Genomic DNA, 16,243 nt, shown 5'->3' with positions numbered 1-16,243 from the left:
AATCAGAGATTGTTAATGTTTGAAACTAAAGGTTATAAACTCATTATTACAGTTGTTTGCCATTTATTTTAGTCTCCCACTACGCTGGTACAGGGGAATGCTAACTTGAACATTCCTTATCTGCCAAAATGCATGTATCTTGTTCAGACAAGATCTTTTACTTTAGACTGGATGATGTATTAAGAATTCATGTCTGAGTGTTAAAAATTAGAATTCAATTCTGTTTATGCTGTGATATGAGTAAGGAAGAAAAACCTCCTCCTCGCCAGTGGTTTGGCAGGATAGCAGATAGAGGCTTTCTTAGCCAAAAATCAGAATAGGTAAAATAGTTTCCATTTGTACGTGTACCTACAGATATTATCTTGCAAGACTTAAAAAACATGGACAGGAGACAGATGATGGAATGAACTTTCGTCTTTTGCCTGAGCCATGTGGAAATCTGCCGCTGCTGCTCTGCGGCGCAAATAAATCGCTATTTCAAAACCTGAGTGTCTTAGAAGCACAGAAGTGACTCAAAACAACCCATCAGTGACATCCAAAAAGTCATGCTTGTAAGTAAATATAATTCACACACCTAGAATAAACAGAAAATCAATTATTTTCAGTGTTAGATGACTCGTTTTAAAAGATACTGAGCATAATTTAAAGTGATGCTGTCAGGTTAAACAACTTGGGTCTCCCTGTCATTTGTGCAAATTCAGAATAATTTGAATGGAGTTGCTACTCTGCTGCAAGTAAAATGGCAGTTATACTTTATCATATGTAAATATTAAACTGAACAGATTTTAAATTCCCATTGGTTGGGAAGCAGAGTTATTCTGTACCTTCAGTGAAGTTACTCTGAATTTATACTAACATAATAAGGAGTTCCTTGGTCTCTTATCTTCCCTAAAGTATGCTGTGCAGCATTTTAATGTTGCTCAGGAATTAACAGAAATGTCAATCATGCTTTAGCAGAGCCTAAAAATACCTTCTAGTCAAATGGATTGTCACAGAAATACTGAAAATGTAAAAGGACACAAAATTCTGATTTTTATAGTTAGTTGCATAGCCATACTCATATATGAAAAGTCTGTTTTGTAAAGTGACATACCAATGAAAACAAAATACAGTTTATTATCCCAGAGACTATAACAATATTCTTTAACATAGGCACTGTGGAAATAAGGATGTTTACTGAAAATTTTTGGAAGTGATTAGTAAGTTTGAATATCTTAGATGTCAATGACCAATGCTGAACCCCTGCATAAGGTCCAAACTGTTTCTGATTAATCAACCAAAATTGCCAGTAGTTTCTACAACTCTTGGCCATTCTGATGCCGAGGTGGCATCGAAGGAACATGAAATTACTTCAAATAATTTTGCATTAGATTCTGTGTCAAAGCTGGGTGTTGTCTGCTTGAATGTCTATACTGTCTATTTACAATACATTTAGGGAGAACATAAATGTAACATATTATCTCTTTCATCACGTAAAACTTGAGGTTTCTTGTGTGCTTCTATCAGCATCAGTGAGTCATCTAATTTCCTTATTTTCTACTAAAGTATAATATAGAGATAGTTTGTGCTATTCTGCCATGAAATAATAAAAATGTTTTCTTGGGTACCTTGTTTAAAATATATATTATGGGTCAGAAGTGGCCATTTTGTTTGCAAAACATCTGTTAGAAAAGGGATTTAATAATATTTATAGCTCTGGTTATGTAGATATGGTAGTGGATACTTTCCTAAGTATCTTTACATAATTAGTTATGAATTAGTATCTTTAAAATGGTTTAAATAGTTTCATAGATTGTTTAATATTTGCTTGTGCCCCTTTTTTCACTTGTGTAAGTGAATTATACAACATTTCCAGATACATATCTGGTACATGCTAAGCTCTTCAACCACTCTGCGTGCTTAGTCTAAATTCACAAAGGAAATAAAATGTTTAAATTACTGCTTTATGGCTCTATTGTTCTTCAATGACACTTGAAGTTCTGTTAATGTATTTTAACTTCGAAACTCAAGCAGCCCTCTAAGTGTTCTTACAGCTTCACGTCTACAAAATCGTCTGGCGCTGTCAGAGACTGAGCCTTGGATCTGGTGTTAGCTGATGTTTAGAATGTAGTAGGGAATGTCCTGGTTAGCTGCAATATTTTTAGTCCTTGTGCAAGTTCTCACCTGTAGGACTCCTCACTGCAAGCAGCTGTGTGCTGTGGTTTAACCCCAGCTGGAAACTCAGCCCCATGCAGCCGCTCATTCACTCCCTCCAGTGGGATGGGGGAAAGAATCAGAAGGGTAAAAGTGAGAAAGCTCATGAGTGGAGACAAAGACAGTTTAGTAAGTAAATAAAAAGCTGTACACCAAAGTGAAGCAAAACAAGGAATTGATTAACTCCGTCCCACAGGCAAGAGAGTGTTCAGCCATCTCCAGGACAGCAGGGCTCCAGCATGTGCAATGGTTACTTGGAAAGCCAAACACTATCATTTCAGACACCCCCCTTCATTCTTCTTCCCTCAGCTTTATATGCTGAGCATGACATCATATGGTATGGAATATCCCTTTGGTCAGTCTGGGTCAGCTGTCCCAGCTGTGTCCCCTCCCAGCTTCTTGTGCATCTCCAGCCTTCTCACTGGTGGGGTGAGAAGCAAAAAAGGCCTTGACACTGTGCAAGCACTGCTCAGCAGTAACTAAAACATCCCTGTGTTATCTTATCAACACTCTTTTCAGCACAAATCCCAAACATAGCCCCATACGAGCTACCATGAAGAAAATTAACTCTATCCCAGCCAAAACCAGCACAAGGGGAAAGAGTTGTTCCTTCATTCTTCTGCTTTGCGAAACAGTCTCGGAAGGTGTTTTCTGTAGCTGCTCTATATCCTCACTCATTATGTACCTCACCTGATCTCCTCCTCTTGCTTGTTGTGCTGTCGTCCTCCAGTATAGCCATGCCACAGAGCACCCGGGATCCCCCTGACCTCCTCCTGTGCCTCCCTCCTCTGGCACCGCAGGCCTGAGAGATGCTGTGCCATGCATCAGGACAGGCTTATTGCCCACCGCAGGAAAATCACTATTGCAGCGTCCTCAATTCTGTTCCACACCTCGTGTATGTATTTATCAAAATGCTCTTTTTCAATCTGTTTCACAAGGTTTGTTGTTTGCCTGTCAATATTAATGTGCTGAGTATTTAACCTATATAGAGGCAATCATTTTGAGCTGCGTACCCTTGGTACAAATTAGATTAACTAGAGACTGACATCTGTGAACAGTTAGAATAGTGTATAGTACCCATGCTTCAGTTTCATTAAAACTAATGAATTAAATTTGTGAACCTATATACCTAATGTCTTAATTTTTAGTCACTCCTGTCTTGCTGCTGTATGTGTAATAGTTTTCAGAATTTGCAACGTACATCCCCAGGCCATTTATGCAATTAGTTTAATGAACTTTACTGAGGAGTTGCTATGTGATTAACAGTCATTACCTTCTTGGATTGCCAATTTTACAAATTACCTAGAGGTTTCATGCTCCGCAATTAAGTTTTGTTATTCAGTGCATAAAAACAAAACATTTTTGTGGCGAAGCCGCCCAGGTAACAAACAATAAAAGCACGCTGGTTGTGGTTGTACTTGGAGGGCAATTTGCTGTCATCCTCTGTCCCTGTCAGCAAGTGCCGGAACAAGTCATGTTAGCAGAGTTGTTCAGCGGTTTGCCTGGGTTTGTTACCGGCATGTTACTCTTTCGTGTAGGCTGGGTTCAATGGCTCCATAGCGAGGGCGGGAATACGCCGGGTCTTGCTCTGGAGCGAGTTCTCAGCGCGGCCGGTGCTACGCGCGCCCCGCGGGTTTCCCCGCCGCGGGCCGCCGGCCGTACCGGGACCGGGACCGGGACCCTGCCCCTCTCCGGCGGAGGCGGGCACGCTGCCCTCCTCAGGAACGGGCGGGCGCCGAACCGGCGCGGTCCTCGGCGGTCGGACTGGAACCCAGCGCTCCCGGGCGCAGGAAAGGGACGAGGGGAGCCAGCGGGGCTCGGCGCTGGCACCGCGGCGGAGCGGCGCGGTCGAGCTCACCGCCCCGGCGCGGAGGCGGCGTGGCCGCGGCCGAGCCCGGCCCCCACCGCTCGGCGGTAACCGCCCGGGGCCGGACTGCAGCGGGAGCGCGGCTCGCCGCCTCCCCCGCCCCCCCGCCGGAGCGAACCACTGCGGCTCGCCGAGGAGGTGAGGCACCTGTCACCCGGCGGCGGCGGCGGCGGCGGGCGGCCCCCCGGCGGGCGGCGGCGGCGGCTCGGGGCGCGTCCCGCGGCAGGGGCGCGGCGGCCGCGCCGCGGCGGAGGGGCGGGCGGCGGGCGGGAGCGCGGCTGCGGCGGGGCGCGGCGGCTCTCCTCCCCCGCGCTGCCGCCGCGGGTGTGCGCGCGGAGCCGTGTCGGTGCTTCAGCCGCCGCTGCCGCCGCTGCCTGCAATGGCGTTGAGGCGCGGCGGCGGTTGCTGCCTCCTGTCAGGCGGGCGGCGGCAACGGCCGTTCTCCACAGAGGCGCCGGGCCACCGCGGGCCGGAGGAGGAGCGGGGGCAGCGCTGAGGCGGGAGGCTGGGGGAGCCCGCCGCTGCTCTCGGCTAGGTAAGGCGGCGTGCGCGCTCGGCGGGAGAGGCGCCGGGCTCCGCGGGGGAGCCGCGCTGTCAGCGGGCTTTTGTTCCGCGGGGCCCGGCCGCGCGGGGGTGGCTGCCCGGGCTCTACCCCGCCGCAAGGTGCTGCTGCCCGGCGTCCCGCGCCTCCCGCCCGCCTGCCGCCGCGGCGCGGCCGCCCGAGGAGGAGCCGCCGCGGGGGCTCCGGCGCTGTCCTCTCGGGTTAAGTTTATTGCCTTCTGCAGGAGCGGCGGATCGCGCCGGGAGCCGCTGCCGTGTGGCCTTTCCAATCTCCCGTGGCGATCGGGCAGGGGCGGCGGGCCGGGAGCGCCTCTCCCGCCGCGGCGGCGGGGTTCCCTGCGCCGTGCGAGCACCACGGTATGTTGCAGCGCCCAAAATGAGGCGTCCCTGTCACGGCGGGAGCGGCGGCGGCGCGGGCTCGCGGAGCGAGGGCTGGGGAGGAGGAATGGACGGAAAGGGAGGGGGGTTTGGCTCTCGGTGAGCCGTGTGCTGCCCTTCCCGGGTGTGCGGGGGTCGGGGGCGGCCGCCAGGGTAGGGGAGCTCCGGCATCTTGGCCCCTGCGAGCCCCTCGGGCCGGGCGGTGGGCGCGGATCCAGACCCTGGCTCCCTTTCTGCAGCTCCTTCTCAGGCACCTCCAGGCGCTAAAACCACTGCCCGTGACAGGGGGCAACTTTCTCTAACTGAATTTCACTTTCTTTACTGTGTCAACTGAGGATGTTAACTTTGGGTGCAGTTTTTTTCCTATTCCCTCGAGCCGCTGTTTAATTTGCCTTTCTAAGTGTATTATGTTTGATGGTATTTCTACCATTATGTTTCTTTGAGAGAGCAACGGTTTTCTTGCAATGCCTTAGGGAAGTAGAACCATCATGTTTGCATGAATTATTTTACAGTTAAATGTAAGTTACTTAGAGGTTTGAATTGGGGATTATTTTTTTACTATAGTTTTTAGAAAAGTTCAATAACACAAAGTAGTGTTATTTTTCTTGTCACATTGCCTTTTCTTTGCATGCATGTTTGTGGCATGATACAATACTTCGTGAATGACAAGATGCAATAATCCGTTCTTTCACTATGGAATGATATTATAGATTGCAAACTATGCAGCAATCAGTCTGAAAGTTTGTAATTACAAGCTTTCCTGTGTCTGTGCGCTGTTAGTTTTTGTTGTGTTTTGTTTTGTTTTTTTCTCTATTTTTGGTAAGCACTTTGAATGGAAATTATGGCTTAGGTTTAAAGTACAGGTGCCTGACATGATTCAGAAAACCCTCCTTTGTGTTGCAGGTTAAATTACCCATTGTTCTTGAGAGTCCTTGGTTGTGCTGCTTGGTCAGAATTGACTGCATGCGTTTGGATATTTGTCTCCAGATCTTCTGTTGAGTATGGCCCTGCCAAAGGGCAGTGCCCCCTGAGAAAAACACTCCTTAAGCAGAATCTCAGCTGTGACAGACTGAGACTGAGAGTGGTACTGCAGAAACTATGTAAGCTGTTTTTGCACTCCTGGAGTAAACATGATGAAAACAGAGTCTTCAGGAGAAAGATCAACCCTCCGAAGTGCCTCTCCTCACAGAAATGCTTACAGGACTGAGTTCCAGGCACTGAAAAGCACCTTTGACAAACCGAAATCAGATGGCGACCAAAAAACGAAAGAGGAAGGAGAGGCCTCGCAGAGCAGGGGAAGGAAATATGGCTCAAATGTCAATAGAATTAAGAACTTGTTTATGCAGATGGGCATGGAGCCCACTGAAAGTGCTGGAGTTACCCCTAAAACCAGGGGGAAGGGTGGCCCTCCATCACCTCAAAGACGAATTAGGCCTAAAGAATTTGTAGAAAAAGCAGATGGTTCAATTGTAAAATTGGAATCATCTGTCTCAGAAAGGATTAGTAGATTTGATACTATCCATGATGGCCCTTCCTATTCCAAGTTTACTGAAACTCGGAAGATGTTTGAGCGAAATGCTCATGAAATGGGACGTTCCAATCGCTATTCCCCAAAGAAAGAGAAAGTCATTTCCAATGAGCTTCCAGATGAGTGGTGCAGCTCTAAGTCTCACAGAGGCAGCACTGATTCGCTGGACAGTCTTAGCCCAAGGACAGAGACTGTCTCTCCGACTGTGAGTCAGCTCAGTGCAGTTTTTGAAAACACTGACTCACACAACGTAATCGTCGTAGAAAAATCAGAAAACAATGAAGAGTATTCTGTAACTGGCCACTATCCACTAAACCTCACATCTGCTGTGACAAATATCGCCTCCCCGGTTGCAAACCTTGAGGGTTTCAGTCCCTTGAAAGATGCCAGCACGTGGTCTCCCCCAGCCAAACAGGGTACGGGCGTGATGTCTGTTGAGAACTCTCAGCAGAACAGCACACCTTCAACGCCGAGACAGAAGACGTCCACAGGCACTTCGGCAGGTTCAAAAACAACTGAAGAAATAAAGAAGAGTACTGAGGCAAGTGCTGATTCTGTTGAGAACTCTGCAGCAAGTCAACAGGATTTGGTCAATGTGCTTGACAGCGAAAGATCTGTGGACAGCTGCGCTAGGAGTAAGTCAAAAACAGACACAGAATTTTCGTTGCAACAAAAGGAACGGTCAGAACACGCAGAGGGTATCTTTGATAGACCTGAAGCTGCAGAATTACCAAGAAATGTAGCATCAGGTGTTGATTTTGCCACAGATACTGTTTCAGATGCTACCGAGTCCCATTACGATGAGGCGAGTGAAAAAGAAGTGCATGAAGATGTGAATAATTTTCAGAGTTCCCACGTGTACATGCACTCTGACTACAATGTGTATCGGGTACGATCAAGATATAATTCTGACTGGGGAGAGACAGGTACAGAACAGGATGATCAGGATGACAGTGATGAAAATAACTGTTATGAACCTGATATGGAATATTCTGAAATCAATGGATTGCCAGATGAAGATGAAATCCCAGCCAACAGAAAAATAAAGTTTAGCCGTGCTCCAATTAAGGTAAAGTTTCCTACATTCTTTTTCTGCAGTTTGGTTTGTTTCCAAATGCAACTGTATTTGAAGTAGATTTTGACAACTGACCTTGGCTCTGAAAAGATTGCGGAGGATATTTCAATATGCGTTATTACAGTCAGACAGCGAGCATGATCTTAAATGAAGTAAGGAAGCTGAGCTCTGATGAGCTTGTGTCATTTCCAAGACTACTTGATGACTGAGTAAGCCAGCAGAAATTGAGAGTGACAGCTGGGTTTGTGAAGTCTGGGAATTTTAACATGCACATTTTGACTTACGTGGCTGACCTGTAATCACATAGAGAAATGTAGAAGTGGGTAGTTGGTGGCTTTCATGCTGCTTGTTTGTTTGTTTGTTTTTTTCATTTGAAATTACAGTTTCTTTAGATTGAATGGTGGCTTTCTTCTGCTCTCATCAGATGTTCTTTTGGGTCCCTGTATTTAAACACTGTGTCATGAAATAGAATGTGATTCCATCTCACTAGTAGAGGGCTGTTAATATTGTGCATTTGGATTAGTATAATTTTTTTCTAGTAGCATCATCACTTTTTAAAAACTTTAAAACATTAGTATATGTATATCTAGTATATCTCAGTGCTATAGAAGTCAGTTGATTGAAATATCTAATGAAGGGTGGGGTTCTTGCAGAGCTCTTTTGCTCTAAGTACCTTGAAGTTACGGTTAAGAATGTTGTTTAAGTACTTTCAGTTCAGGAAGGAATAACTAGCCATGGTTTGTTTTACCAGCTTTTCACTGCTGAGTTTCGGGGTTAAGTATAAAAGTATTTTACTTCCAAGTTGTTTTTAGTGCAAATGGTCCCAAATGGGCAATTCAAAAACATAGTCATTTTTCCAGAAATGGCTCTTGGAATAGCCGTATACCATGGACTACTTGAAGTCTAAACATTTTAAAATTAAAAATATGTAATTGTAATTGACTATATTTTTGTTGTGTGAGTTTACCAATGAAAATTACTGAATCAACGCTATGAAACTTGAAGTAATGCAGTTTACAAAAGCTGCATCTACACCACCTGTGTTTTAAGTCAGGGTAAGATGTATATTTGTATTCGGAAATTTTCATCTGCATGAAGCAACCAGGTTTTCACATCTGTTTGTTGGGGGGTGGAGGGAGGAGGATGGCTTTGTGTTCTTCGTACTTTAAAAAGACCATTTTTTTTACACTGAATCAAGTTATTCCAAGCCAAGATAATGGATTTTTTGATTTTGTTTTGTTAGTATTTTATTCAGGCTTGCGTCGTGGACCAAAAATTCTAACACTACTTGTGCTCCCTCTAGATTGTTCCCGAAATTAGTCTAGCTATTTTTCTTTAATTTTTTTTGGAGATGAAGTAGAGAAAACTTTTATTACAAAGGATTATGGAGGTTGTTCCCCCCACCGCCTTCCCCCTCAGGCTGTACTAACAGACAAGATGATGTTCTCCCTTCTGAAAGCTCAACCAATTACATGCAGAGGTTTGTTTTATCATATTTATTATGGTTCCAACAGATCAGAATCCAGAGAGTGACTCCTGGTTTTATTCTTAAGACAGTTGGATTTTTCTGCTGTTTCTGTTTTGAAAGAGCTAACAGTGGCATCCTGACTTCAGCATATTGCTGTTGTCCGTCTGAATCATGCTGTCATGCCAAGTGCTGTAAGAGTATTCTTTCAGTTATTTAGCTATAAAATTTTTCTTTTCTTCTCAAGTTTTTCATGCTATGTTCTTCTCAGATTACATATTATCAACTAATAATAGCAGTCCATCAGGAAAATGCTCTAAAAGTCATTTATGTAAAAAAAAATAAAGAAGTACATTTGTCATGGTTTTAAGCATAAAGCTCTCTTAACAAGCTTATCCAAAGCAAAAGAATTGTTAGTTTAATTATTTTAGCATCTTTATTGTAGATAGGAAGAAAACAGAATAAAAGCTGCTTTGAGAGGGAACAGTGTAGGAGGGACTGGGAGGCTTGGGAGATCCCCTGCTTTTTGTCTTGGGTGCCTCCAGTGCATGCAATCTGTTAGTCATGCGGGGAAACAGAAGTGAGACCATGTGGAAGGCTTGCTCTAGGAGGAAGAAGTGCAGCGGAACTTGTGGAAAATTAAAAGCTGCTTCTCGGGCGTTCCTGTCTTCTTGCCACAGTGCCCTGTGATTCCCTCAGCAGGGTCAAGCAGTGTAAGCTGCCAGGCAGGGCTGCCCACAGCATCAGGTCACTGCTCACAGTGTCAGGTCACTGTCCAGCCACGCCACCGCAGGCAGGGGCTCGGGACGGCAGCGGGAGATTCCCCTGCTGGGTGCCCAGGGGCTGGTGAGTCTCTGGGCTTCTGCCTCTCACAGCGCTGCCAGTAGGGCATGCTGCCGGGGGGCGTGAACTGACTTTGCCAAGCGGTTTCTGGTACTAGTGAGCCGTCCGGAGGGCAAGGGGGACTTGCGTTCTGTCCCCTTGCACAGTGCTAGCGTGTGAATTTACCCCATCTCTGTCTGGGATGTGGGGATGATACTTGCTAGCTGACTAGACAGCAACAATTTAAGATTTTCTCTGTTCTAGCCCATTTTTTGTGTTAGTAGCCATAACCGGTTTCATTGATACTTTTCTGAATGTCATCTCATGCATGTAACCGAGAGAGGAAAATACAAAGCAATGTAGGAGTATCTTCTGAACTGTTGGACACTGATTTATCTTTATTAAAATGAAGCAATTTGTACTTAATTACTCTGCTAGATAGTGGTGTTAAAAGTCCAAACCAAACTCAAGATGTTTACTGCTGATTTCACAGCATCATACCTCCACTCTCCTCCTACAGGTGAGCTCTGAAATAATTAGCAAAACCGGCATGTGAATGTGTAACCTGTGAAATGAGTGGGTACTTATTACCATAAAGTTCTTACTTGAAGGTCTCAACAGGTTTAGATAAACATCTTTGAACTGTTTTTTCCAAGAAGTTTTTCAGGTGGACGTGTAAGAAGTAAATGAGAAGAGTGCTGAGACTGAGCAAAGAGATTCAATTACCACCAAGGGGAATCCTTTCTTTCTCTTTAGGAGAAATGCTTTAGAATATGAGAAGTAATGAAGGCAGAAGGATGAAAAAATAAAATCTTATTCATCAAACTGATAAAGATTGAATTCTGCACATCTCCCAAGCAGGAAGAAGATCCTGTTATTGAGAAACTCGCTATAAAGAGAAAGACTCAAGTCCATGCGTACAGGAAATTCCACCCTGTTGGAGACTGTAATTTCACTATTACTGATCCCATGCTTCATGGACCATTTACTCTGCTCTAGGATTATGGGATATGTTTGCTGACCTTGTCTCTCTTGGAAATTAGTCCCTTGGGAGCAGGTGGCTGCCCAGGGGCCATTGCAGGCTTGGAGAGCTTTTAGGTATTTGGAGTGTGGCATCAGTGACAGGAGCAGTTGTGTGTGTCTGTGGGAGCTTCAGGCAGCTTTATAAAAAATAACTTCAAAGGGCCCAAAAGTTGGTGCTGGTAGTGGGAGCAGACATGAGTGTGTATGTTGCTAAACAAGGTATGTGCACATTGATATAGCAGTTGATATCAGTGTTTTATCTAGCAATATAGGGGCCATCACCAGCACTGTCCTGTTCTTGTGTTGAGATATTGTGTTTCTTCTCAGGGATAGAACTGAAACTCTTCAAGGCAAGTGTAAGAGTTGAATAATTTAAGCTAAGTGTGATGAGATAAAAAAATACCCCTGTTTTGCCAGGGATACTTCTCTGTACAAAAAAACAGGAACTCTGTGATTTATAGGCCTTTGATTGAGTTTCATAGAGTTTCCTGGGTTATGCTGCTTCCCGAGCATTGTGGGATAATTGGACGAGGTTTGCCAGTAGTGCAAAATTCGTTAGCTCATGGCTTTCCACACTCTAGTGACTGGAATGTATTGGTTGTCCAAATCATAATTCTTTTTGAGCCATGCTTCCTCTCTCCTGGATAGAATTAGGATGGAAGAGTAACATTTACCTCTTCTCTCCGAGTCCAGAATGTCTAGGATCTCAATAACTGATGGCTGCATCTTCAGTTAGTGCCCTATTTCTGGCACCAGGTACACTTTAGAACTGTTAGCAGCAATTGGTGTATCCTGCTGAGCCTCCTTTTGCAACCTTCTCCTCCACTGGCCTGGCCCTACCTGGCCAAGGGGTTGGAGAGGTTGGGTGGTGTGCGGTCAGACTGTATGGCAGACAGCAGGTAACTTGTGTAGTAAGGGGTTTTGGGCCAAGCTGCTGCTGCTGTTTTCAGGGTTCCATAAAGCTTCCTTAGGGTGCAGTGGTAGTGAAGGGAGCTCTCAGCAGACCTCTGAGTTTTGGGGTGGGTGAGAGAGAGGGTAACAGGAATGGAAAGCATATAGTTAAATGGCTCTTCCGTGCTTCAGCTAATTTCATACAAAGGGATTATGGTCACTAGTGCCCAGGCCTCATGTTATTCCTCTCTTTTATCGTGCAGCTTGACTGAATCTCATACCTTACAACACTTCAGTTTTCCAGATCATGTTTTGTTCAAATGGTCTTTAAGAATCAGAATATGTGCTTCTGTCTCTCTCTTTTTAAAGTGAGCCTTTGAAGAGGTTTGTACAAGAAATGCTGTGACTGTAGTTTAGTGTAAATGTAAATATTTGTATTTAACAGTTGTTTTGAAATTTTGTATGAGCTGTATGGTGATTTTTCTTATCAAAATAAGTTCAAGGAGCAAGTCTTTCTTTTAAGTTTTTCCTTGTTTCTCTCACTAAAATGTATTCAGGAGTGTAAGTAGTGACAAAGAAAGAATCGGAAACAATCTGACACTGTAATTACTTTGGAAGTTTTTATTCTCCAAAATATTACAGTTCTTTTTCCAGTAAGCATCAAAATAAAGTATGCCGGAAACATCTTCAAATTGTAGTGTTGAAAGAGAGAGTATTTCTTTGTCTGATTCGATGTTTAGTATGCTATTTACCTGTTATTGTTAAAATGTCGATGAGCTATTTTGGATCAAAGAAGTCATAAGTGAAGGTTGCCCATCCACAAGCACTGTACAGTCCCTGGCTTCAGACTTGCCACCGCTTCTATTAGTGTTTTACTTAGGTGAATACAGAGTTGGATTTAGGTGACCTCCAGATCTCTCTTCCACCTTCAGTGAGCATATGAGTCTGTAAGTAAAGCAGTCCAAGAGGGTGTTAGGACACTTGCTGAAGGCAGACATGAAAGGCAGGACTTGCAGAAAGATCTTGAGGCTGTATTGGATTTAAAATGATTATAGAATCTGATAAATTCATCCACTTTTGAATGAGTTAATTAAGACACCTTACAGATTATGAAGGATGTGTAGCTTCCTTCTGAAATAGCTGAAAGTATGTTTTCCTTTCCTTAAATTTGGTTCTCTAGCTCCTGTGTCCATGCTTTGTTTACAGCATTAGGAGTAGATGGTAGTTTTGACTAAAGCATGAAACTAGGTATTAAATAGGCTTAGGCTCCGTCTCCTGTAGTGTTGAATAAACCACTGAACTTTTATGGTGTACTTGAATTCTGTAAAATGGGCAGCATGTTGGTAATTAATTCCATTAATCTCTACTTGTGAAGTAGTTTGACATGCTGAGCTATTGCTTGGGTAGCTTGAAATCTGTGTATTCTGCTACATAAAATGACCTTATACTTTTTTCAGGTATTGTGAAGTATGGGAAATTCTACAGACTTAAGCAGTAATAAAATGTATTGTGCTGCAAGGATTGTGATGCTAGCTTTGATTTTTTTTTTTTTTTTTTTTTTTAAGTAATATAGAACCAGCTTCTTTGTTCTGGTGGCAGGATATAAAGAGTGTTTGTGGGACCTGGTCTTTTATTTCAGTTACGTTTGTTAAGGAAGATCTTGCTGTGAAAGGCAGAATGTTTTAAATACGTTTGTTGGTGAAAGGAACAAGAAGTAAGTATTAAAGATTCAAAGACTGGATGCTTTCACATAAAGAACAATAGTGAAGGGATAAAGCATTCCAGAACAAGTTGCTATTTTGATTATTAAAAGATCAGTGTGTTCAACATGGTCATCTACCTCCTACATGAAGTATATTACTATATTGGAATTGTATACTTTCACTGGATGAGTCTTTCACACACAATAATTTTAGATGCAAAAGAGTTTTCTTGTATTGAGTATACATGGAATTATTGGTGTGCAGTAGATGGAATAAAGTTATTTGCCTGCCACAGTCTGCTGTGGAGACTTTAACTATTGTATAGGTGATAATGTGACTACTAATTCTAGGGACCAGTTATTCCTGGATGCAATGTTCACACGGAGTTGTTGAACTAAAAATAAATAATGTTGCTTTAAACTGGGTTTTATAAGCATTGAGGACATTCTAGAAGAGCCATTTGTAGAAACTGAGTTTGGATTGAATAATTGGCATCAGAGGTTTATATGGTTTAGATTGAAAGGGGTTTCCACTTAGAGATTTTGAATTTCAAAAATGGAGGCTGAGAAACTGTAAGGAAATGGTTTGAAATTAATTGAACCAAAGAGCTAAGGGAGCTAATGGTGGGGTCTTGGAATCTCTTTGATTCAGAATTAGAAAAAGTGTGTAGGATTTGCCTCCCAAGAAAAAGCAGAATACACGAGCAGAATAATTGCAGACCTAATTGGAAGAAAAGCCACTCAAAGAGAATATCAGAAGCTTGCCAAGAACTTGCAAGGAGTGGCAAAAGTGGTTGTTCAAAAAATGAAGACTGTTGTAGAGTTCAGAAGTCTTAAGTGTGAATAAGATGTTGCCAGAAGTCAAGCTTAGTTTGACCTTGCAAAGGAAAAATAATCAAAAGTAAAAAGCTGTATAATCCCTAAAAATGAAAGAAGAAAGGAAGCTGTGTTACACAGTGAGCATGAGGTTACGGTCAGAGCTATCATCCCCAGTTTATATTAATATTTTGCCTTCATTTTTGGTTCAGTTGGTCATGTTGAACATGGAATTGTGATTAGGAGTGAAATAAATGTATACAGGTGGAAATGGTTACACTGGAAATTCTTGTAGTGAAATGAAGAGGAAACCTAGAAGTTCCTAGTGCTTAGGTTTGTAGGGGGCTGGGTGAAATAAGCTATATTTTAGAAGTGTTTGTAGCAATTATTTCAAAACAAACAGAACACTATCAAAATAGAGATGGTATTAACTGCAGAAGAGCAAATGCAGTAGCTGTTTTTCAGAAAACAGAGAAAAGGTGGTTCTGGCAGCTTGATTTTTTTTTTTTTTTTCCTTATAGCAAAGCAATAGAAAAACATTTTAAAAAGAATCAAAGGCAGGGAGGCAAATGGAAGAGTGGAATACATGTAAATGGACTTATGAGAGGTAGCATATGTCAGGCTAAATTAGTGTCTGCCTTTGATAAGATAGAAGACCTTGTTAAAAATTTCAGTACTTCTGCCTCAGAAAGTTGGAGTTTGCTAATGACACTTGGTTTTGACGGAAAGTGGGGAAGCCTTATCATTGCATAGGATTACTGTAAAATACAGGCGACTGGGAAGGCTTGAGTAGTGGGGGTGGATTTATGAGCTAAGAAGTTTCACAGTGAACTAGTGACTCGTTGGTAGGGGATAAGAGTGAAGGAGAAAGCCACTCTGTGAGTTGCTCATGCAGAATGGCAGCAGTAACCCGCGGTGCCATGCAGCTGTGAGGAGGGAAAATGGCATTTTAGATACATGAGGCAAAATGTTTTGGTAGCGGTAGGGAATTGTGAATGTCATAACTCGCTAAGGAAGCTTCATCTGGAAAGTGTCTGGTGGATTCTGCTGAAGGCGAGTGAATTTGCAGGAAGAGCTGCAGCAACTTGCTGCTTTTATCTATGCCTTTCTTGGTTAATTCTGTCAGAGAACAGGGGGCTTAAGAAATTTGTCTTGCTTAGTGAGGGATGACAAAGCCTGAAAAAGAGCATAATTGCATCTCTGCTATATTCATAAAGAAAAAGCATCTGAAGGCTAAGGGGAAGCATTCCACTTTTAAGGTGGAGTTGGGCATTTTCCAGCTAAGATTAAAGAATTGTAAGAGCAGGTACTCTTTTCCTATGTTCCCAATAGACTGCTGTATTATCCAACAGTGTCTATTAATTCTGTTAAAGGTTGGAATTTCTTTCAGCACTGTTGAACTTGCAGGCCACAAATAAGCTATTTTTAAAAAGTACCGGACATTCCTGTAATTAATTGGTACAAAGTGATAGCTATTATTCTGTGGTGTCCTTGTTTAAATAGAAAGTATTCTAGTGAGAGCAGAAGCTAATTTTATTCACTAGATTTGATTCAAGAGACCTGTCAGATCCCTCAGATATTTCCATACGATAACATCAGTGGAAGGTGTGAATACAGAATTTATCTCTGAGACCTGTTTGCCTTGAGTTATTACACATACAGCTGCCCTTCTTAGTCTGTGCACATCTGTAACTTTTTATGTTCTTCTCTGCGGTTTCCATCTGCGTTAGTAGTCAGTGCGTAATCTCAAGGGCATAAGATGCTGGTTCACATTGAAAGGATATCTTTTAATATTCAGACTATTCTGCATGTAGATCTAGGGCCTTTTATTTGATAAAATACCTGTATTTCAAATTTTAAAACCTCTATAGCTTATTGCTTTTAAACAAATGATGTGAATAGTAAAAGTCATGCTACTAAAC

At 43.1% G+C, this 16,243-nt stretch overlaps 1 protein-coding gene across 6 annotated transcripts in view; it reads left to right on the top strand.

Moving 5' to 3' along the window:
- Positions 1-3,946: 3,946 nt before the first annotated feature.
- Positions 3,947-16,243, top strand: part of PPP1R9A (protein phosphatase 1 regulatory subunit 9A) — a 143,869-nt gene continuing 131,572 nt past the window's right edge. For 3 of the 6 annotated variants that reach the window (XR_014183217.1, XM_082044357.1, XM_082044353.1), the window contains exons 1-2: positions 4,395-4,590; positions 5,903-7,596. Coding sequence is in view for 5 of the 6 variants with exons in the window: in XM_082044357.1 (XP_081900483.1) it covers positions 6,130-7,596 (1,467 nt within the window). In the remaining variant the exon portion in view is untranslated. Of the gene's footprint in view, positions 4,199-4,394; positions 4,596-4,845; positions 4,979-5,902; positions 7,597-16,243 lie in introns of those variants that run through there. The other 3 variants (XM_082044354.1, XM_082044356.1, XM_082044355.1) reach the window with 3 other exon arrangements.

The sequence above is a fragment of the Streptopelia decaocto genome, assembly GCF_964273445.1.
Source record: "Streptopelia decaocto genome assembly, chromosome: 2".
Lineage (NCBI taxonomy): Eukaryota > Metazoa > Chordata > Aves > Columbiformes > Columbidae > Streptopelia > Streptopelia decaocto.
This window is presented reverse-complemented; position numbering and strand designations above follow the sequence as displayed.